The sequence below is a fragment of the Tilletiopsis washingtonensis genome (genome assembly GCF_003144115.1).
Source record: "Tilletiopsis washingtonensis strain MCA 4186 unplaced genomic scaffold FA09scaffold_16, whole genome shotgun sequence".
In the NCBI taxonomy this organism is placed as follows: domain Eukaryota; kingdom Fungi; phylum Basidiomycota; class Exobasidiomycetes; order Entylomatales; genus Tilletiopsis; species Tilletiopsis washingtonensis.
Genome location: NW_020312013.1, coordinates 150,297 through 170,238, shown reverse-complemented (window position 1 = coordinate 170,238; position 19,942 = coordinate 150,297). Strand labels below are relative to the sequence as shown.

The 19,942-nt window shown below is 67.5% G+C and overlaps 5 protein-coding genes across 5 annotated transcripts; 2 read left to right on the top strand and 3 right to left on the bottom strand.

Moving 5' to 3' along the window:
- Positions 1-430: 430 nt before the first annotated feature.
- On the top strand, positions 431-2,147 carry FA09DRAFT_331100 (acetylornithine and succinylornithine aminotransferase). Its single transcript, XM_025742869.1, has 2 exons — positions 431-976; positions 1,162-2,147. The coding sequence occupies exons 1-2, from the start codon at positions 460-462 to the stop codon at positions 2,082-2,084; spliced, it is 1,440 nt and encodes a 479-aa protein (XP_025596884.1). The 5' UTR covers positions 431-459; the 3' UTR covers positions 2,085-2,147.
- Positions 2,148-2,210: 63 nt separating this feature from the next.
- On the bottom strand, positions 2,211-4,183 carry FA09DRAFT_339975 (LIP-domain-containing protein; the record flags this gene model as incomplete). The annotated part of the gene is made up of 10 exons (XM_025744272.1): positions 2,211-2,227; positions 2,305-2,364; positions 2,438-2,975; positions 3,029-3,064; positions 3,134-3,284; positions 3,340-3,441; positions 3,502-3,519; positions 3,580-3,721; positions 3,797-4,077; positions 4,134-4,183. The coding sequence occupies 10 exons, from the start codon at positions 4,181-4,183 to the stop codon at positions 2,211-2,213; spliced, it is 1,395 nt and encodes a 464-aa protein (XP_025596883.1).
- Positions 4,184-4,805: 622 nt separating this feature from the next.
- FA09DRAFT_331098 (hypothetical protein) lies at positions 4,806-7,408 on the bottom strand. Its single transcript, XM_025742868.1, has 4 exons — positions 6,864-7,408; positions 6,515-6,734; positions 6,026-6,382; positions 4,806-5,961 (listed from the first exon to the last, which is right to left on the bottom strand). The coding sequence occupies exons 1-4, from the start codon at positions 7,352-7,354 to the stop codon at positions 4,927-4,929; spliced, it is 2,103 nt and encodes a 700-aa protein (XP_025596882.1). The 5' UTR covers positions 7,355-7,408; the 3' UTR covers positions 4,806-4,926.
- Positions 7,409-7,690: 282 nt separating this feature from the next.
- On the top strand, positions 7,691-15,619 carry FA09DRAFT_331096 (putative URA2-multifunctional pyrimidine biosynthesis protein). Its single transcript, XM_025742867.1, has 9 exons — positions 7,691-8,125; positions 8,358-9,199; positions 9,255-10,313; positions 10,369-10,890; positions 10,944-11,328; positions 11,388-11,548; positions 11,608-15,097; positions 15,153-15,313; positions 15,378-15,619. Exons 1-9 carry the CDS (start codon positions 7,888-7,890, stop codon positions 15,465-15,467), a joined length of 6,948 nt encoding a protein of 2,315 aa, XP_025596881.1. The 5' UTR covers positions 7,691-7,887; the 3' UTR covers positions 15,468-15,619.
- FA09DRAFT_320657 (CBF-domain-containing protein) lies at positions 15,490-19,811 on the bottom strand. Its single transcript, XM_025740985.1, has 6 exons — positions 19,591-19,811; positions 17,680-19,532; positions 17,266-17,614; positions 16,965-17,201; positions 16,585-16,908; positions 15,490-16,520 (listed from the first exon to the last, which is right to left on the bottom strand). Exons 1-6 carry the CDS (start codon positions 19,792-19,794, stop codon positions 15,780-15,782), a joined length of 3,708 nt encoding a protein of 1,235 aa, XP_025596880.1. The 5' UTR covers positions 19,795-19,811; the 3' UTR covers positions 15,490-15,779.
- Between the last annotated feature and the right edge of the window lie 131 nt (positions 19,812-19,942).

Here is a 19,942-nt window from a genome sequence, read left to right as displayed (position 1 = left end):
CGACGGCAGCAGGTGTTGATGTCGGTGCGTCTGTGCGCGCGCCGCCTGAGGGTGTTCCCACGCCTGGCTCTCGCACGAGAGAAAGGTCTCGCCCGCCGCCCACGGCCGCCTCTTCCTCTCTCTCCTTCGCACGCCTGCCGCAGCCGCAGTGACACGACAGCGCTTGACCTGCATGCTGCCAGCAGCCGTGCAGTACCTCGTTTACGACTCAGGCACGCAACGAAGCCTTTGCTCGCGAAGAGGCGAGGGCCAGGCCCGGTCAAAGCGACGCTGCCGCGCGCGTAGATCAAGATTTGGCGGCCGGCCGACTGATTTTGCCGGCTACGGCACGCGAGCAGTGTCGCCGCTGTGGCGGGCGGCACCGGCGGCTCGGGCTGGAGGCGATAAAGCGCGCCGCCGAGTCACGCGGGTGCGCTTCTTCCAGCTCGCCTCTCCTCCTCACCACATCCTCGCTCCACCATGCTCCGTCTCGCACGCACGCCGCTGCCACGCAGCATTGCCTCTTGCTCGCGGCGCGCCTACGCCACCGCGGCGCCGTGCACCAAGTATCTCAGCGTCACGCACCCCGACGCGCAGCCCGAGTCGGCGGCGCCCGACTCGGTCGGCGCCGCGCTGGCGCGCTTCGACGCCGCCACGCTCGCCACGTACGCGCGGCCCTCGGTGCTGCTGACGCGCGGCCAGGGGCTCGATCTGTGGGCCAAGTCCGACGCCCACGGCGAGCTGCACTACCTCGACTTCAGCAGCGGCATTGCCGTCAACTCGCTCGGGCACGCCGACGCGCAGATCGCCGCGCTGGCGGGCGAGCAGGCGGCGCGCCTCGTGCACAGCAGCAACCTGTACCACAACGAGTGGAGCGGCGAGCTGGCGCACCGCATGGTGCAGATGACGCGCGAGCATGGCGGGCTGGGCATTGAGAAGGGCGGGCAGGGAGAGCTCAAGGTGTTCCTGGCCAACTCGGGCACCGAGGCAAATGAAGGTCAGTTGCAGGAGCGCAGCGGGGCGAGCCCACGGTGAAGGGTCAGAGGCACGAGTCCCGCGCTGGCTCTCTGCCAGGTGCGCGCCCGGCGCATGCCGGTCGCCAGCATCTGCTCGTGGCATGCGCGTCGCAGTGCGGCACCTGTCCACGCCCCCAGCTCTCATGCTCACGCAGCGCTCCCTCAGCGGCGTTGAAGTTTGCGCGCAAGTCCGGCATGACCCAGTCGGGCGAGGCCGGCAAGAAGGCCGGGCTGGTCTCCTTCACCAATGCCTTCCACGGCCGCACCATGGGTGCGCTGGCCATGACGCCGAACCCCAAGTATCAGGCGCCCTTTGCGCCTCTCATCGGCGCCGTGCGCACCGGCACGTACAACGACTTTGCCAATCTCGACACACTGATCGACGAGAGCACCGCCGGCGTCATCGTCGAGCCCGTGCAGGGCGAAGGCGGCATCTTCCCGGCCAAGGTCGAGTGGCTGCAGGCGCTGCGCAAGCGCTGCGACGAAGTCGGCGCGCTGCTGATCTTCGACGAGATCCAATGCGGCCTCTTCCGCAGCGGCACGCTCTGGTGCCACTCCAGCTTCCCCACCGACGCGCACCCGGATCTCATCACCATGGCCAAGCCGCTCGCCAACGGCTTCCCCATCGGCGCCGTGCTGATGCGCAAGAGCGTCGCCGACACCATCACCGTCGGCGACCACGGCACCACCTTTGGCGGCGGCCCGCTGGCGTCGCGCATCGCGCACCACGTGCTGGGCCGCCTGGCGGAGCCGGCGCTCATCGCCTCGGCAAAGGCGGCCTCGGAGCGTCTGCTCGAGCGCCTCACGGCCCTGCGCGACATGTTTCCCGAGCTCGTGCGGCACGACGAGGCCGCGGGCGTGGCGTCGCCGCGCGGCAAGGGCCTGCTCATCGGCCTGAGCATGCAGGAGCCAGCACACGCCGGCAGGCTCGTCAAGATGGCGCGCGAGCGCGGCCTCATCGTCCTCTCGGCGGGCAGCGATGCCCTGCGCATCGTCCCCAGCCTCACGGTGACGCTGGCCCAGATCGACACGGCGTGTGATGTGCTGGAGAGCTGCTTTGAGGCGCTGAAGCGCGAGGTGGAGCAGTAGAGGAAAGATAGATTTGAGAAGGGTGGAGTCATCGTCACGCGAAATATAATGATAGAATCTAGGGCGAGGGAGAGGTATGGAGAGCGCGAGAGGGGAGCCGAGAAGGGCGCAAGCTGGGGGCATGGCTCACGTCCACCAGGTCTCTGGCGGGCGCGGCGCAGCAGCGCGTCAGAGAGCGGAGCCTTGCAAGCAGGGCGCTGTGCTGCAACACGAAACTCACTGTTGGGCTTCTGGTAGTCGTTGACCATCTGCTTCTGCAGCTGGCCCTGACGGCAGCCGACTGCGGTCGCACAAGTCAGGGTGAGTGCGGGGGGCGACGAAGAGCCAGCGGCGGGAAGAGGGGGGCGACTCACGGCATGCCTTTGCCGGCTCGTCGTTCAGACTCGTCTTGACGGTGCGCACGTACGGCTTGCCAGGCAGGACCGGGTTCGGCTTGAGCTCCAGCCGCTCCTCCATCCACTTGACCGTCACCGGGTAGCCCGTGAAGCAGAGGATCACATGGGCGCTCCACTCGTCGCGGATGTATTCGATGCGTGCGCCGGCGCGGCCCCAGCGCTGCACCAGATCGTCGACGGGCGCAAAGGGCACGATTTCGTCGTGCAGCGACTGCACGATGAAGAGCGGCGCCACGGGAATCTGCGTCGGGTGCGCGCCGAGGAGGTTGTGCTTCATCACGTCGCGGCATTCCGGCGCGCCCAGCACGTCGGAGACGTTGAAGTAGCCCTCGGACTTCTTGGAGTCGGCAGCAGCCACGAGGCCCAGCACATCCTTGCCCAGCGACGAGGCGACGACACTGTAGAAGCATGACTCGCGCGCCTTGAGAAAGTGCGGCTCGCCGACCTTGTTGATGCTTGCGAGCAGCCACTTGTTGAGCTTCGGGTAGGCGTTGGCCTGCAGAGATGCGTCAGCGTGGCAAGAGAGTGTGCCCCGCCTCGTCCACTCACCAAGCCTTGCAGCACGCCGACGACAATGCCCGCGACCTGTTTGCCGTGGCATCAAGCCGACGTCAGTTTGCACTAACATAGAGCTTTACTCTCGCTCGTACGTACCACAGTGTTGTTGCAGTGTCGCGCGGCCGCCTCGAGATCCACAGCCGTGCCGCCAAACGACCAGCCGACGATGTTGCGCAGTTCGGGCGCGTATGAGCTCTGCAGCTGTGCGGCCCAGGCCGTGGCGATGGCGCCGCCGCTGTAGCCCCATCTGTGCTCGGCGCTGTCAGCAGCAACAGGAAGGTGTGCATGCGGAGGTTACACACCCGACGATACGTGCGTTCTCCTCCAGTGCGAGCTCCTTGAACTGCAGCGCGGCGCGCAAGGCGTCCAGCGTGGCCTGGCCCGACTGGACACCTGCTCCAAAGCTACGAAGTTCGGTCAGCGAGTGCAGCATTGCGAGTGTCGCCCTGTTCGGTGCGACTCACGCATCATTCTGCGACTCGCTATGTCGAGCGTGCTGTCAGCCCTGGCTCAGGAACGGGTGTACGTTGCCGCAAACTCACTAGTCCGGGCAGACGATGACCCATCCGCGATCAAGCAGCGTCTCCATGAAGATCTGCTCCGACAGCGCGCCGTAGCGTTCGGTGCCGCCTTTGCGCAGTGCATAGCTCGTGCGGCAGATCGGGGCTGCAGAGTCCGTCTTTGCTGCAGAGGAAGAGGCAGATGAGCTCCGAGGAATGATTGCTTCATCTCTCGCGTCTGGTCTCGACGCATGCTCACGCTGATACGACACCACGCGATCGCGCTTCCCAGGTCCCGGCGGGGCGATGATAGTCACAATGGTCACCTGTCCTTGCCCCTCCGCTCCTCTCGTCACGTATGCGAGCTGCCAAGCGCTGAGGTTCTTCGCGTCGAAGCCGGGGAACGGGACGATTTCGATCTTGCGCGAACGCAGAATCGTGCCGGGCGCAGCTTGCAGCGAGGGGTCGGAGGAAGGGGTGTTGTAGCCGTAGAAGGGGTCGTACTGGGGCGCGGGGTGGGGTGGGGCGACGCCGAAGAGGCTGGAAGGAGACGTGAGCTGGACGGGTGGTCGGTGCGGAGAGGGACGGAGACTCACGTGAGAAAGCGACGCCAGAGCGTCGGCTTGGGTGCTGCCTTGTTGCACATCTTGCTTGCAGCGAGATGTGAGGGTGGTGGGGTGGGCGAGAGGAGAGCGGCTGTGCTTCGCTTCATATAGGCGCCAGCGTGGGTCCCAGCAGCGCCTCCGGCCAACGCGGCCAGCGAGGCAGCTCTCGGCTCGGCGTGCGGCGCAGCCTCGAGGGCTGTGTTATCGCGCACTTTGACCTCACCGCAGGAGCAGATCCGCGCAGGATGAAGTCATCTCGGAGAGCAGCGAGCGTGCCTGTCAGATGTGCTGCTGGCGCTGCCCGCTTGACGAGGCGGCGGTGTCGCGCAAGAAGCGGCAGCGCCTCATCAGACGCCCGGCCCCGCGGTCCGGCCCCTTGGGCGCGCCCTCATCAGCTCGCATATGGCGGGAACGTGCCTCGCTTCTTTCATCTATCCCCTCCCACTCCGAGAGCGCTTCTTCGGGCTGTGTCGAGTGTACCTCGAGGAACAAACGGCTGCGTGAGAGAGACGAAAGCGGCACCCGGGACGAGCCGTCGTCATGCCCCCTGAGCACCGAGCGCGGCGCGCTCTGCTGCTCAGGTGCGCGCCTGCGCGTGACTACAAATTCGGATTGTAGTCGGATCAAGCTGGCGATTACAGCACCTCCGCGCCGAGTGCTATTCGGCTTGCGCGCCCTCTTCCTCGCCCAGCCCCGGCAGAGCCTCTCGCTCTCAAAGTCGTCCGTTGTTCTTCGCGTGACAATAGACTTGTGATTGCATCCCCTCGCTCCACTTCATCGAGCTTCAATCCTCCATCTCCTCGTCCTCGTCCTGCGTCTGCGCCGGCGGAGCAGGCTGCTGCTCCTTCTCGGCGTCCTCCTGCGTCGCCGGCGCCGCCTGCGCAGCCGCTGTTCTCCTCCGGCCACCTCGTCCCGTCCCCTCCTGCAGCGGCTCCTCATCGCCGCCCTCCTTGGCTTCATCCTCCAGCGCCGCCAGTTCCTCGTCGGCATCCAGGCTCTCCGCATCTTGGTCGTCGTCCGACATGTCCTCCGAGCCCGCCGCGTCCGAGGCTTTGCCCTCGCCATCCTCGTCGTCGTCGTCGTCGGCCGGCGCGTCCTCCTCCGACTCGTCGTCGCGCGACACGGCGGCGCGCCGGCGTCCTGCCGCCGCAGTCGGAGCTGCCTCGTCATCGTCTGACGCTTGCGAGGACGAAGCTGCGGCTGGACTCTTGCGCTTCTCGCCGTTGACTTGACGTTTCGAGGGCGACGACGATGCCTGCACTTCTCCATCGGCGTCTGCGTCTGCGTCGGCATCGGCGTCGGCGTCCTCGTCGGCAGGCGCATCTTCCTCGTCGTCCTCTTGCGGCTCGGGGCTGGGCTGCGCGGGATACTCGGGCAGCTCCTTGAGCTCATCCACCTCCTGCCGCACGTACAGCCGATCAACAAGATCATACGCCGACGGCGCGCCATGTCCCAGACGGCACTCCTCAAAGTAGCGCCACTCGGCCGCCTGTTCGGGCGCCAGATGCTGCGTCTTGCGCTTGATGCGCAGCCCGCCGCGGCGCGCGATGGGGTGGTAATACGCCACGCCCTTCTTCTGCTGCGTCTCCGCGGAAGCAGCGCTCGGCTCGCCGCGTACGAGGAAGTTGGAGTCGTAGGAGCTGAGCGCTGGGAGCGTGCCGTTGGGGCTGGACAGCTCCACGCCCGAGGCGGAGACAGAGGCCGGATCGACACGACTCGAGGCGCCAGAGGTGAGCACGAGCAAGATGTCGGCTGATGGTCCGACGTCTGCGCCTTCGTAGTCGCGCCCATAGCGGTAGTACGTGCTGCGCTCTTTCGACTGCGCGCATGATGAAAGCATGAGCCAAGCACGATCCGCTGCCAGTGAGCCATGGCAAACTCACCAGATCAGCAGGCAACGGTGCCTCCTCCTCCGCCGCATTCTTTCTCGCTTGTCGGCGCGCATACGCCCGCATTGCCTCCTCGGCAGCCTCCATCTCCTTCATGCCCACCTCATCCACATAGCCCGCCGCGCGGCGCTTCTCAAACAGCGCCGCCGCCTCATCTTCCCGCGCTTGGCGGCGCGCCTCTTTCTCCTCTGCTGAGAGACGCGCGGAGGCAGAGCCTTCGGCGTCGAGAGAAGTGGCGGAGAGCAGCTCGTCGGCGTCGAGAGAGGGGAGGTAGGAGGCATACCAGTTGTGCCCGTACAGCCGCAGCAGCATGCTGGAGAGGCGCGCGTCGGATTGCACTTGCTTGTCGTTCTGGAGTGAGAGGAAGATGAAGTAGAGTCAGCCTTGAGAGCAGCAGCAGCGAGAGAGGTAGCAGCAGCAGCCAAATCGCCAGCCAGCGAAGCTTCCTCTCTCCTGCTTGAAAAGCGCGACTCAGCAACTCACCCGTCCCGCGCCCCTGCCCGGCGGGTCCGCGAACCTGAACACAGCAAACTCCGTCGCCCACGTCTCGTTGTCGGGCAGCACGTCGAACGCCTCGACGGCGCGCAGGCCGGGCTTGGTGGGGTGCCGCAGCTCCGCCAGCGGCCGGTTGGCCGCCTCGAACGTCGCCTCGATGCGCGCCAGCTGCGCGGGACGCGAGACGTCGATTTGCTCCGAGGCGGGACTGCAAAGGGGATCAGCTGGGTGCTCAGAGGCGGCGAGTGATGACCAGCTGGGCTGCTGCCATAAAGCATGAAGGCTCCGCGCAGTCCTCCGCTCCATCTCGGCATCCTGATGAAGCGCTCTGACTCACCCATTCTCGCGCCTCTCCTTGCGCAGCTCGTTGGCCGCCAGATACTCGGTGCGGCGCAGCCACGTGACTGCATTGGCCGCCGGCTCGGGCATGGCGCTCTGCTGCGTGCCCTCCATGGCCGCCGCCTGTGCCGCGGCCGCTGCTGCGGCCGCGGCTGCCGCTGCGGGGTCGAGCAGGTCTGCGCTGAGCAGCCAGCGGTCCTCCTCGTCGAGCTCCTCGAGGTTGAGGCTGGCAGCGGGCGCCACATCGTGCCCTTCCGGCCCGCCCCAGCTCGGCGCGTGCGAGAGCAGCATGTGCGCCAGCGGCATGCCTGCGTCTGCATCGACGACGAGCGGGAGCGCATGGTGCGAGGCGAGGCGCGAGGTGAAGGAGGGATGTGCGTAGCGCGACGAGGGCGTGGGGATCGAGAGCAGCTTGGGAGGGTAGGGGGGCAGAGGCAAGGGATTGGGATAGCGCGAACGCTCGATGAGGTCGGGCCGCTTGCGCGACATGGCTGCGTGCGTTGAGCGGGCGGTGCGGAGGGAGAGGAGAGGAGAGGGAAGAGGGAGAGGCTCGAGATGGACGTCGCACCGTGCGAACAGCAGCGTCGCGTCTCGCACGAGAAGGGAGCCGCGCCTCTCCGCATTCCGAGCGCGTCACGTGCGCTCGATTTTTGGCCGTCGATGCGCTGCAGCTGCAGCCGCGCCGACGGCATCGGTCCTTCTCGCTGGCGGCCGGCCTTCTGCGGGCGCTAAGGCGCGCTCTGCGGTGGCTTGCTCTCTCTGCGCAGAGCGAGAGGCCGTCCTCGGTACCGCGCGCGACGCGCCCTCTTTCTTCCCGTCCTCCTTCGTCCGACTCCTTCTCTCCCTTCCTGAAGCCTTGAGAGGACAAGGTCACGGTCGGCAGCACCACCCTACCTCCTCTCTCTACACTCCTCCTCTCGCGTCACCCTTTTCCTCAATCCTCTCACATTCCCTGAACCTCCTTCCTCACCGCCGCTCGCGTGCTTCACCGCCGCAAGCCGGTCTCTAGTCGCCGAAGCCAAATGTCTTCCTCGACTTCCGCCAGCGCCGCTGCTGCGGCGCCGGCGCGTCCGGCGCCCATGGTGCGCAGTGCCACGGTGCAGCGCACGCCCTCGCCCGCTCCGCCGGCCACGTCGGCGCCGCTGGGCAGCGCGCCGGCGCCGAGCATGCTCCTCGAGCTCGCCGACGGCAGCGCACACCGCGGCATCAGCTTCGGCGCAGAGGGCAAGAGCATCTCGGGCGAATGCGTCTTCCAGACTGGTGAGTCTGCGGTGCGAGGAGCGAGGCACTGAGATGCGGCGGAGGACTGGAGAGGCACGAAGCAGAAGAGGAGAGGCAGTGGGCAGCTGCTCCATAGCAAGAGGAGCAGCAGCAGTCTAGGGCTCTGTGCCCACTGCGGCCTGCAGCTGGGACGCTGCACTCCTACTGCCATAGCCCTGCAAGCCGCTTCTGCTACGCCTGCTTCGCCGTGCAGCGCTGACGCACTCTCCAGGCATGGTCGGCTACGTCGAGTCGCTCACCGACCCGTCGTACGAGGGGCAGATCCTCGTGCTGACGTTCCCGCTGGCGGGCAACTACGGCGTGCCGAGCCGCGAGGAGGCCGAGTCGTCGATCGCCTCGCTGCTGGCAAGCCCGTTTGAGAGCTCGCGCATCCACGTCGCCGGCCTCGTCGTCGCGTACTACAGCCACGACTTTGCCCACTACCTCGCCGCCTCGTCGCTCGGCGCGTGGCTCAAGGAGCAGGGCGTGCCGGCCATCTACGGCGTCGACACGCGCGCCCTCACCAAGCGCATCCGCTCCAGCGGCAGCATGCTCGGCAAGCTGCTCGCCGCGCGCAGCGCGCCCGCGCCCGCCAACGGCGTCGCGGCCGACTGGCGCGCCGAGTTCGACGACGTGCCGTACGCCGACCCCAACGCGCGCAACCTCGTCGCCGTCGTCTCGTCGACGCAGCCGCGCCTCTACACGCCCGCCAACACGAGTGCCGGCGGCTCGCTGGCGCCCGCCGGCGTGGCGCCGCTGCAGCACCCGAGCGGCCGCCCGCTGCGCATCCTGGCGCTCGACGTGGGCATGAAGTACAACCAGATCCGCTGCTTCACCAGCCGCGGCGCCGAGCTCAAGGTGGTGCCGTGGGACCACGACTTCCTCGCCGCCAGCGAGGAGCCCTTCGACGGCCTCTTCATCTCCAACGGTCCCGGCGACCCGACGAGCTGTGCGCCGACGATTGCGCGCATCGCCAAGCTCATGGAGCGCACGGGCGTCGCGGCCATTCCCATCTTCGGCATCTGTCTCGGCCACCAGCTGCTGGCGCTTGCCGCCGGCGCCAAGACGGAGAAGGTGCGTGCAGCTGCTGGTGCTGCCAGTGTGGGCCGTCACTGACACCCTGCCACAGATGAAATTCGGCAACCGCGGCCACAACATTCCGTGCACCGACCAGCTCTCGGGCCGCTGCTACATCACGTCGCAGAACCACGGCTACCAGGTGCTGGCGTCGTCGCTGCCCGCGCACAAGGGCTGGGGCGAGCTCTTCGTCAACGCCAACGACGGCTCGAACGAGGGCATCCACTGCACGCAGGGCCCCTACTTCAGCGTGCAGTTCCACCCCGAGTCGACGCCCGGCCCGCGCGACACCGAGTTTCTCTTCGACGTGTTCCTGCGCAGCGTGCAGGACTGCGCCGCCATCAAGGCGGCCGGCGACGATGCCGCACAGCTGCCGCCCGTCGCCTTCACCGGCGGCCTGGCGGCCGAGAACGCGGCCGTGTACCCGCGCGTGGATGTGCGCAAGGTGCTGGTGCTCGGCTCGGGCGGCCTGTCGATCGGCCAGGCCGGCGAGTTCGACTACTCGGGCTCGCAGGCCATCAAGGCGCTCAAGGAGGAGGGCATCTACACGGTGCTCATCAACCCCAACATCGCCACGATCCAGACGAGCGCCGGCCTGGCCGATAAGGTGTACTTCCTGCCCGTGACGCCCGAGTTCGTGCTCAAGACGGTGCGCCACGAGCGTCCCGACGGCATCTACGTGACGTTTGGCGGCCAGACGGCGCTGAACGTGGGCATTGCCATCAAGGAGGAGCTCGAGAAGCTCGGCGTCAAGATTCTCGGCACGCCCATCGACACGATCATCACGACGGAGGACCGCGAGCTGTTTGCGCGCGCCATGGAGCAGATCGGCGAGCGCTGCGCGCCCTCGGCGTCGGCGGTCAACTGGGACGAGGCGCTGGCGGCGAGCAAGAGCATCGGCTTCCCCGTCATCGTGCGCGCCGCCTTTGCTCTCGGCGGCCTCGGCTCTGGCTTTGCCAAGAACGAGGAGGAGCTGCGCCGCCTCTGCGTCGCCGCATTTGCCAACTCGCCGCAGGTGCTCGTCGAGAAGAGCATGAAGGGCTGGAAGGAGGTCGAGTACGAGGTGGTGCGCGACTGTCGCAACAACTGCATCACCGTCTGCAACATGGAGGTAAGTCAAGAAGTGCACGAGATGCCTGGCGCGGCGCTGACGCCCTTCTTTGCAGAACTTCGACCCGCTCGGCATCCACACGGGCGACTCGATCGTCATTGCGCCGTCGCAGACGCTCGACGACGCCGACTACAACATGCTCCGCACGACGGCCGTCAACGTCATCCGGCACCTGGGCGTAGTCGGCGAGTGCAACATCCAGTACGCGCTCAACCCGCACTCGAAGGAGTACTGCATCATCGAGGTCAACGCGCGCCTGAGCCGCTCGTCGGCGCTGGCGAGCAAGGCGACGGGCTACCCGCTGGCCTTCATTGCCGCCAAGCTGGGCCTCGGCATTCCGCTCAACGAGATCCGCAACTCGGTCACGCGCGAGACGAGCGCCTGCTTCGAGCCGAGCCTCGACTACGTCGTGTGCAAGTTCCCGCGCTGGGACTTGCGCAAGTTCGTCCGCGTCAGCTCCAAGCTGGGCAGCTCGATGAAGTCCGTCGGCGAGGTCATGAGCATCGGCCGCACCTTCGAGGAGGCCATCCAGAAGGCGATCCGCTCGATCGACTACCAGTTCGACGGCTTCGGCCAGGTGAGTGTCCGCGGCGGCACGTCGTGTCGCAGCGCCGCTCACACGTCTCGCAGAACGACTACGCCGACCCGGCCGAGATCGACGAGGAGCTGATGAACCCGACGGACAAGCGCATGTTCGCCATCGCCAATGCCTTTGCCAAGGGCTACACCGTCGACCAGATCCACCAGGCCTCGTCGATTGACCGCTGGTTCCTCTCGAAGCTCAAGGGCCTCTCGGACGCCGCCGAGGTGTTCCGCACCTACACGGCCGGCACGCTGCCCGTCGCGCTCCTCACGCAGGCCAAGCAGCTCGGCTTCAGCGACCGGCAGATGGCCAAGTTCCTCAGCAGCACCGAGCTGGCGGTGCGCAGCATGCGCAAGGAGCACAACATCATGCCCTTCGTCAAGCAGATCGACACTGTCGCCGCCGAGTTCCCCGCCTACACCAACTACCTCTGTGAGTCGTCGTGCCGCAGCACCTCGCACCACACCGCCGCTCACGCGCATTTGTGCCAGACACGACGTACAACGCCGCCGAGCACGACGTCAAGTTCGAGGACAAGGGCGTCATGGTGCTCGGCTCGGGCGTGTACCGCATCGGCTCGTCGGTCGAGTTCGACTGGTGCGCCGTGCGCGCCATCCGCACGCTGCGCGAGCGCGGCTTCAAGACGGTCATGGTGAGGGTGCCGCCGCGCGGCCCGTATGCGCGGCCTCTGTTGACCCTTCTCCCCCGCAGGTCAACTACAACCCCGAGACCGTATCGACGGACTACGACGAGGCGGACCGCCTGTACTTTGAGAACATCTCGCTCGAGACGGTCATGGACATCTACGACGCCGAGCGCGCCACGGGCGTCATCATCTCGATGGGCGGCCAGACGCCGAACAACATTGCGCTGCCGCTGCACCGCCAGAACGTCAAGATCCTCGGCACGTCGCCCGAGATGATCGACATGGCGGAGAACCGCTACAAGTTCTCGCGCATGCTCGACAAGATCGGCGTCGACCAGCCGCTGTGGAAGGAGCTGACGAGCTTCGAGGAGGCGCACGAGGCGTGCGCGCGCTTCGGCTACCCCGTCCTCGTGCGCCCCAGCTACGTGCTCTCCGGCGCGGCGATGAACGTCGTCTACTCGCCCGAGGACCTCAGCAGCTACCTCTCGCAGGCCACGGCCGTGAACCGCGACCACCCCGTCGTCATCACCAAGTACCTCGAGGGCGCCAAGGAGATTGAGATGGACGCCGTGGCGCGCGACGGCAAGATGATCATGCACTACGTCTCCGAGCACGTCGAGAACGCCGGCGTGCACTCGGGCGACGCCACCCTCATCCTGCCGCCGCAGGACCTCGACCCCGAGACGGTGCGCCGCATCGAGGCGGCGACGGCCAAGATTGCCGCCTCGCTGCACGTCACGGGCCCCTTCAACATCCAGTTCATCGCCAAGAACAACGAGATCAAGGTCATCGAGTGCAACGTGCGCGCCGCGCGCTCGTTCCCCTTCGTGAGCAAGGTGACGGGCGTCGATGCCATCCAGATGGCGACGGACGTGATGCTCGGCCTGCCCGTCGAGCCGTACCCGCCGCTGCAGATGCCGTCGCGCGACTACGTCGGCGTCAAGGTGCCGCAGTTCTCCTTCTCGCGCCTGGCCGGCGCCGACCCGATTCTCGGCGTCGAGATGGCGTCGACGGGCGAGGTGGCGTGCATGGGCCGCAACAAGTACGAGGCGTACCTCAAGGGCATGATTGCCTCGGGCATCAAGCTGCCGACGAAGAACGTGCTGCTCTCCATCGGCAGCTTCAGCGAGAAGGTCGAGCTGCTGCCGTCGGTGCGCACGCTGCACGCCCTCGGCTTTACGCTCTACGGCTCGTCGGGCTCGGCCGACTTCTACTCGGAGCACGGCGTGCCGGTGATCCACCTCGAGGCGCTGCCCGAGGACGACGAGTGGAAGGGCGAGGAGAGCAGCAAGGCCGCCTACTCGCTCCTCACCCACCTCGACCAGGGCCTCTCGTCGCTCTTCATCTCGCTGCCGTCGAAGAACAAGTACCGCCGGCCCGTCAACTTCACGTCGATGGGCTACCGCGCGCGCCGCCTGGCCATCGACCGCAGCATCCCGCTCATCACCAACGTCAAGAACGCCAAGCTCTTCGTCGAGGCCATTGCGCGCCACCGCGCCGCCGGCAGCAACTTTGACATTTCGCCCGTCGACTTCAAGACGAGCCACACGAGCCACACGTTCCCCGGCCTCGTCAACGTGCAGGCCTTCGTGCCGAGCCTCGCCGACCCGGCGACGGGCGCGCGTGACATTGCCGCCATCACCAAGGCCTCGCTCGCCGCGGGCTTCACGACGGTGCAGTTCATGCCCGTCGGCCTCAAGGCGGGCCACGCCATCACCGACGAGGGCTCGCTGGCGGTGGCCGAGGGCAAGGTGTCGGGCTCGGCGCACTGCGACGTGGCGCTGTCGCTCTCGGCGACGCGCGAGAACTCGGCGCTCGTCGCCGAGCTGGCGCAGCGCGCGCGCTCGCTCGTCGTCTCCTTCGACGCGCTCGGCGCCGACGTGAGCAAGATTGCCACGCTCTCGGCGCACTTTGCCGCGTGGCCCGAGAGCCGGCCGATCGTGACGGATGCGCGCGGCAACGACCTCGCCTCGGTGCTGCTGCTCGCCAGCCTGCACAGCCGCAGCGTGCACGTCACCAACGTGATGCGCCGCGACGACATGGCGCTCGTCGTGCTGAGCAAGGCCAAGGGCATGGACGTGACGTGCGACGTGGGCGTCTACTCGCTCTTCTTCAACACGGAGATGTACCCGCAGGCGTCGTGCCTGCCGTCGGCCGACGACCAGGCGGCGCTGTGGGAGCACATGGTGGACATCGACGTGTTCTGCGTCGGCGCGACGCCGTACCGCCTGGCGCTCGAGCTCGGCGAGACGCCGGCGCCCGAGGCGGGCATCCAGGAGACGATGCGCCTGCTCCTCGAGGCGGTCAACGAGCAGCGCCTGACGCTCGACGACGTGCTGACGCGCCTCAGCACGCGCCCGCGCGAGATCTTCCGCATCGCCGAGCAGCCCGACACGCACATCGAGGTCGACGTCGACCGGCCCGCCGTGCTGCGCCGCCAGGCGCACTGGTCGCCCCTCTCGGCCCGCTCCACGCGCGGCTTCATCCACCGCGTGCTCGTGCGCGGCAAGGCTGTCGTCGTTGATGGCGAGAGCCTGTCGGACGGCACGTTTGGCGCCAACATCGCCGGCGTGCTCACCGCGGCGACTTCGTCCAAGGCCATCGCCGTCGCCACGCCCGGCGTGCAGGCTGCCGCAGCCGCGCGCCGCGTCTCCTTCTCGCAGACGCCCGGCACGAGCTCGCAGCGGCCCGTGCTGCCGTTCGATGTGCCCTCGTCGCCGCCGCAGCTGGCGCTGGGCGATGCCAAGTCGCCGCAGCTCGGCTCGCTCGAGGTGATTGCGCCGCCGGCGGCGCAGCGCCAGAGCGTCAGCCTCATGTCGGCGTTCGCGCCGTCGCCGGCTGCGGCGCCCGACGCGCGCCTGCCGTCGCTGCGCTCGATGCTCGTGCACCCGACGTACACGCGCAAGCACATCCTCACGCCGCGCCAGTTCAACCGCGACGACCTGCACGCCCTCTTCACGGTGGCGCAGGAGCTGCGCCTGCAGGTCGAGCGCCACGGCGTCATCGACGTGCTGCGCGGCCGCGTGCTGACGACGCTCTTCTTCGAGGAGAGCACGCGCACGAGCTGCAGCTTCGAGGCGGCCATGGTGCGCGGCGGCGGCCAGGTTGTGGCCGTCAACACGAGCCGCTCGAGCGTGTCCAAGGGCGAGTCGCTCGCCGACACGATCCGCACCGTCGGCGCCTACACCGACGCCGTCGTGCTGCGCCACCCGCAGATCGGCAGTGCGCAGGAGGCCGCCAAGGCCTCGCCCGTGCCCGTCATCAACGCCGGCGACGGCGCCGGCGACCACCCGACGCAGGCGCTGCTCGACGTGTTCACCATCCGCGAGGAGCTCGGCACGGTCAGCGGCCTCACGGTGACGCTGCTCGGCGACCTGCGCTACGGCCGCACGACGCACTCGCTCGTCGAGCTCCTCGCCCTCTACGGCGTCACGCTCAACTTTGTTGCGCCTGCTGGTCTGGAGATGCCCGAGGCGATCAAGCGCAGCCTCAGCAAGAAGGGCATCCGCCAGTACGAGACGTCGAACATCGAGGAGGTCATCAGCTCCACGGATGGTGAGTCGTGCTTTGCGACAGGGCCAGCACAGCTGTTGACCCCCCGCTCTCCCAGTGCTCTACGTGACGCGCACGCAGAAGGAGCGCTTCGCCTCGCCCGAGGCGTACGAGGCCGTCAAGGGCTCGTACCGCGTCGACCAGCGGCTGCTGAGCCGCGCCAAGCCGACGATGGTGCTGCTGCACCCGCTGCCGCGCAACGACGAGCTTGCGGACGATGTGAGTAGCGCGGTGCGAAGGAGCGAGACGAGGTCCGGCGAGGTGCTGACGCACGGATGCACAGGTCATGTACGACGACCGCTGCGCCGTGTTCCGGCAGGTCAAGGCGGGCCTGTACGTGCGCCTCGCCCTGCTCGCCATGGTGCTCGCATAAAGGGAGAGGCAGCCCACTCCCTCTCTCGCCTCCGCCTCTAGAACTAGACCTTCTGTGCTTCGACTGTAATTTGCCGCAAAAGCAGCGCTTCGCTGCGCCCTTCTCTCCCTCCTCTACTTATCGACTCGTTGAACTAGATGCTTTCGGCTTATCGTCTGCGCGAGACGGACCCTCGATGACAGAGCTCCAGCAAGAGAGGAAATGGGGTCGCGGTGGTACAGGGCAGAGCAGAGCAGAGCAGAGCAGCGTGACGCAAGGAGAGCAGGTGGTGCAAGCAAGGCGGCGAGGAAGGCGTGGCACAAAGACGCCACATCACGCCATGTCCTCGCCGTCGTTGTTGTCGATGAGATGCGCGTAGTCCTCGGCGCTGGCGAACATGGGTGCGGCCTTGCGCTTCTTGCGCTCGGCGCGCTGCAGCTGTGCCTTGCTCTTGCCGGCCGCCTCCTCTGCCTCCGCCTCCTCTTCGTCGCCAGCGGCACGCTTCTTGCCTCGCGGCGCCGCCGCGGCCGCGGGCTCGTCGAAGCCGTGGAACGGCAGCAGGTCGTCTTCATCCTCGTCGCTGAACACGCCCTCCTCGTCGCCCGCGTCCAGCTTGATGAGCCCGTCGTCGTCCGAGCCCGACATGTCCTCCTCCTCGTCCGAACCCTCTGCTGCGCCACTGGCAGCGTCCGAGTCGGAGTAGTTGTACGCCTCGATGTCCTCGTCGTCCTCGTCGTCGCTGCCGCTGTCGAGCATCAGGTCCTCGTCGCCCTCCTCGCGCGGCATCGTGCGCTTCATGGCGGCCCAGATCTCCTTTTCGCCCTCGGAGAAGTCCGAGTCGTCGTCGGACGGCAGCGCCTCTGCGCCAGCGGCCTCCTCGTCCGACGAGTCGTTCTCGCCCTCAATCTCGAGCGAGTCGCTGTCGCTGCCAGACGCGGCGGAGGCCGCCTCGTCGTCGTCCGAGCCAGAAGCAGCGTCGTCGTCGTCCGAGCCTGCATCCTTGCGCTTGCTGCTCTTCTTGGCGCCGGCGGCCGTGCGCTCCGAGCGCATGTTGAAGTACTGGTGGAAGAAGAGCTGGTGGCAAGACGATGAGCGTGAGCAATGGGCCCGGCGCGTGAGCAGACAGGTCATCACGCACCTGGTCGACGGGCACGTCTCCCGCCTTCTTGCGCCAGAACTTCTCCGAGTTGACGTACTCGTCATCCGCAATGCCCTGTCCCTTTGTGCGCACCACGCTCGTCTCGACGCCTGCGCCTCCAGGCCCAGCGGCGGCCGCGGCAGGCTGCATGATGCTGCTGCCCTTGCTGGCGTGCGTCGTCTTGGGGTTGCGGTACACGAAGCGGTCGAGGAAGTGCGCGAGCGTGTTGAGCGACAGGTCGGCCGTAGTGCTGATGCGCTGCGAGAGCAGGAGCTGCTCGGCGTGCAGCGCCACCGAGGGGTGGAAGTGCGAGAGCAGCGGCACCTGCGGCAGAGCATCAGCGCCACGCGTCGTCTCGGCTCGAGATGCGGACAACTCACCACCTCCCACAGGCATGTAAGCTCGGCGCCCGCCCATCGTGGGTCTCGCTTGCGTGCGTCGTAGCGCGTGGGCAGCGCCGTGCCGCCCTCGGTGCGCGTGGTGGCAGCAGCAGCATCGGCAGCAGGCGCGCTCGGCTCGGCCTCCTCGTCGTCCTCAGCCTGGTCGACGAAGCGCTCCTCGCCCTCGTCTTCCGGCTCGCTCAGCATCACGCGCAGACTCGGGCGTGCCTTCATGAGCTGCAAGGGGGGAGCGCTGGTCAGCAAGCATCTGTCGCGCATCCAGCAACACCGGCGAACGCACCTCGCCTAGCAGGAACAGTGTGCCGCAGATCCACGGCGGCTCGCTGTTGAGCGTCGTCTGCAGCAGGCGCTTGACGCACGCCTTGGAGCGGCGCTCGTCGTCGTCGGCCTTGAGGGCCTTGAAGAGCAGGTTGAGGTACATGGCCTGCTTGCTCGTCGTCGCCAGGCGCGCATCGAGCAGCGAGCTGTAGAGCGTCGTGTAGAAGCGGTCGGCGATGTTGCCCGTCGTCGACGTGGGCCCTTCGTTGGACGCCACGGCGACCTGGAAGATGAGCTGCAGTGCCTGAATCGAGATGTTGAACGTGCCCGAGTGCGTGATGCGGAAGAGCGTGTCCATGTGCTTGTCGAGGCTGCGAGCAAGCGTCATGGTCAGACGTGCGAGGCACTGGCGCGCCCACATCGAGGCCATACTCACATCTCCGTGTCAAGCTTGGCAAAGGGAAATGCGCGCCGCACGCCCGTCAGGATCGCCGCCATCATCTTGGCATCGGCGTCGACGACGGCCTTGTTCTCGTCGTTTGCGCCCGCCTTGTTGGCCTTGCCGCCCTTGCCCTTCTTGCCCTTCTGGTCGCGCCAGCGGCCCTTCTTGTCCTTCTTGCCTGCGCCAGCGGCGCCGCCTTCCTCCTCAGCTGCCGCAGCAGCAGCCTCGGCATCGGCAATCGTCTCCTCCTTGCCGCCCGTGCTCTTCTGGAAGTCCTGCAGCACGCTCTCGAAGAGTTCAAAGTACAGGTGGACGAGATTTGCCGCCACCGCATCGTCGCGCGCCGTCAGCAGCGTCTGGTTGAGCGTCAGGACGCCGTAGTAGCGCGCGTGCGTGTTGTACTTGGCCACTGCCGGCTCGCCGTCCTTGGCGGCAGTCGGCGCCACCTTGGGCGGCGGACGCAGCACCAGCTGCGCCACCTCGCGCACGACGACGGCCTTCATGGCCGGATGCGTCGCGAGCAGCTCGAGCAGATGGCCACTGGCCTTGCTCGCCACCGCGCGCTCCGAGTCGCCGAGCTTGTTGACGAGCAGGCGCAGCAGGTTCTGCTCCTGCTCGCTCTTGTCGCGCAGCAGCACGTACGTCTGCGTCACGGCCTGCTTGCGCACAAACGGCAGCGTGTCGTGCGTCTGCGCCTCGAGGAGCTGCAGGAAGGAAAAGTAGAAGTGCTTGAGGGCGTCTTCGAAGGCGTAGAGGATGAGGTGGCCCTGCACGGCTGCTGTGACGTCTGCTGAGGAGGCACCCTGCAGCGCAGCGACGGCTGGCAACATCGGCTGGTCGCGGAAGTAGCGCAGCTTGCGTGCGCCCAGGCCGCCGGCCGAGGCGAGCCAGTCGCCGAGGGCCCGCGTGGCCCGCCCGCTCTCTTCGCGGCCCTTCTTGCTGGCCATGCTGAGCAGGCTCTCCATCGAGTGCATGTTGTGCAGCGGGCTGCTTTGCACCAGCAGCGTCAGGGCTGCGATTCGATCCGAGAGCGTGCCGCCGCCGGCGCCCGTGCCTGCGCCGCCGCCGCTGAGGAGCGACGAGATGAATTTGGCGTCGCTCGAGGAGAGAGTACCGAGGCCGCCACCGGCAATCGACGTGCCCGACGACATGAGCTCGCTGTACGTGCGGTTGTCGGCCTCGAGCAGGGCCTTGCCCTGTGCGTGCAGCGAGGCCACTTGCTCGTCGCTCGGGAACGCCGGCGCCGCAGCCTCCTTGCCCTTCTTGCTCTTCTTCTCGCTGGCAGGCGCAGCAGGCAGCGTCGGCAGCGGCGTGGTGGACCAGTGCGGCGCCGGTGCAAAGAGCAGGCGCTGCTCGCCCTTGGACGCGCCGCCCTTCTTGGCGCCAGCAGCCTTGGCCTTGGGCGGCGCCGCTGCGGCCTGTGAGATGGCGGCGATCTTGGCCTCACGCTCGGCAGCCATCTTGCGCTCGCGCTCCGCCTTCCAGTCGTTTGTGGGCGCTGGTGCCGCCTGCTCCGGCGCGCTCGAGGAAGAGGCGCTGGCCTTTGGCGGAGCAGCGGCAGCGGCCGCCTTTGCCGCCTCGCGCTCCTTCTTGCCCGGCTTGGCCTTCTCCTTCTTCTCCGGCGATGCGGCGGCCGGTGCGGCTTTTGAGGCTGCTGGCGCTGCTGCTGCTGTCGCTGCCGCAGCTGGCTGCGCCTTCTTCTCCGCCTTCTCCTTCTTCTTCGGCGCCGGCGCCTCGGCGGCTGCGCTCTCCTTTGCCGGCTTGGCCTTGGGCGGCTCCGCCTTGGGCGCCACGGCGCTGAAGTTGAGCTGCTTCATGAACGACATGACGTCGTCTCCGAGGCGTGGCTGCGAGACCACACGTCTCAGCGACACGTTCCTTCTTGGGCGCTGGCAGGCCACTCACATCATCGGCCTCCTCCTCGGCCTTGCCCTTGCCCTTGCCCTTCGTCTTGCCCCGGCCGACCAGCTCGAGGTCCTCCTTGCTGCCGCCCAGGGCTGCAATCTCGCGCATGAGCGTGTCGTCGTCGACGTCGCTGCTGTTGCCGCTGTCCGTCGGCGCCGCCGCCGCCGCAGCCGGCCGGGGGGCAGCCTTGACGGGCCGCGCCATGGCCGGGCGCGCCGGGGGCGCCGAGCTGCCGGCCGCCGCGGCATCGGCGCTGGGCCGCGGCGCCTTCTTCTTGTCCTTGGGGCGGAAGTCGCGCGCCATGGTGGATGTGAGCGGGAATGGGTGAGGCCCGGCGGATGAGGAGCGGAGG

What these genes read in the sequence shown, in the direction of transcription:
- FA09DRAFT_331100 (XM_025742869.1), top strand. Translation starts at nt 460, where the DNA reads ATGCTCCGTCTCGCACGCACGCCGCTGCCACGCAGCATTGCCTCTTGC. An exon ending in GGGCACCGAGGCAAATGAAG is followed by an intron (nt 977 to 1,161) that starts GTCAGTTGCAGG and finishes GCGCTCCCTCAG; the next exon opens with CGGCGTTGAAGTTTGCGCGC.
- FA09DRAFT_331098 (XM_025742868.1), bottom strand. Translation starts at nt 7,354, where the DNA reads ATGTCGCGCAAGCGGCCCGACCTCATCGAGCGTTCGCGCTATCCCAAT. An exon ending in CGGGCAGGGGCGCGGGACGG is followed by an intron (nt 6,383 to 6,514) that starts GTGAGTTGCTGA and finishes CTCTCACTCCAG; the next exon opens with AACGACAAGCAAGTGCAATC. An exon ending in CACCGTTGCCTGCTGATCTG is followed by an intron (nt 5,962 to 6,025) that starts GTGAGTTTGCCA and finishes TCATGCGCGCAG; the next exon opens with TCGAAAGAGCGCAGCACGTA.
- FA09DRAFT_331096 (XM_025742867.1), top strand. Translation starts at nt 7,888, where the DNA reads ATGTCTTCCTCGACTTCCGCCAGCGCCGCTGCTGCGGCGCCGGCGCGT. An exon ending in CGAATGCGTCTTCCAGACTG is followed by an intron (nt 8,126 to 8,357) that starts GTGAGTCTGCGG and finishes CGCACTCTCCAG; the next exon opens with GCATGGTCGGCTACGTCGAG. An exon ending in AGTTCGACGGCTTCGGCCAG is followed by an intron (nt 10,891 to 10,943) that starts GTGAGTGTCCGC and finishes CACGTCTCGCAG; the next exon opens with AACGACTACGCCGACCCGGC.
- FA09DRAFT_320657 (XM_025740985.1), bottom strand. Translation starts at nt 19,794, where the DNA reads ATGGCGCGGCCCGTCAAGGCTGCCCCCCGGCCGGCTGCGGCGGCGGCG. An exon ending in GCCAAGCTTGACACGGAGAT is followed by an intron (nt 17,615 to 17,679) that starts GTGAGTATGGCC and finishes GCTTGCTCGCAG; the next exon opens with CCTCGACAAGCACATGGACA. An exon ending in GAGACGTGCCCGTCGACCAG is followed by an intron (nt 16,521 to 16,584) that starts GTGCGTGATGAC and finishes TCTTGCCACCAG; the next exon opens with CTCTTCTTCCACCAGTACTT.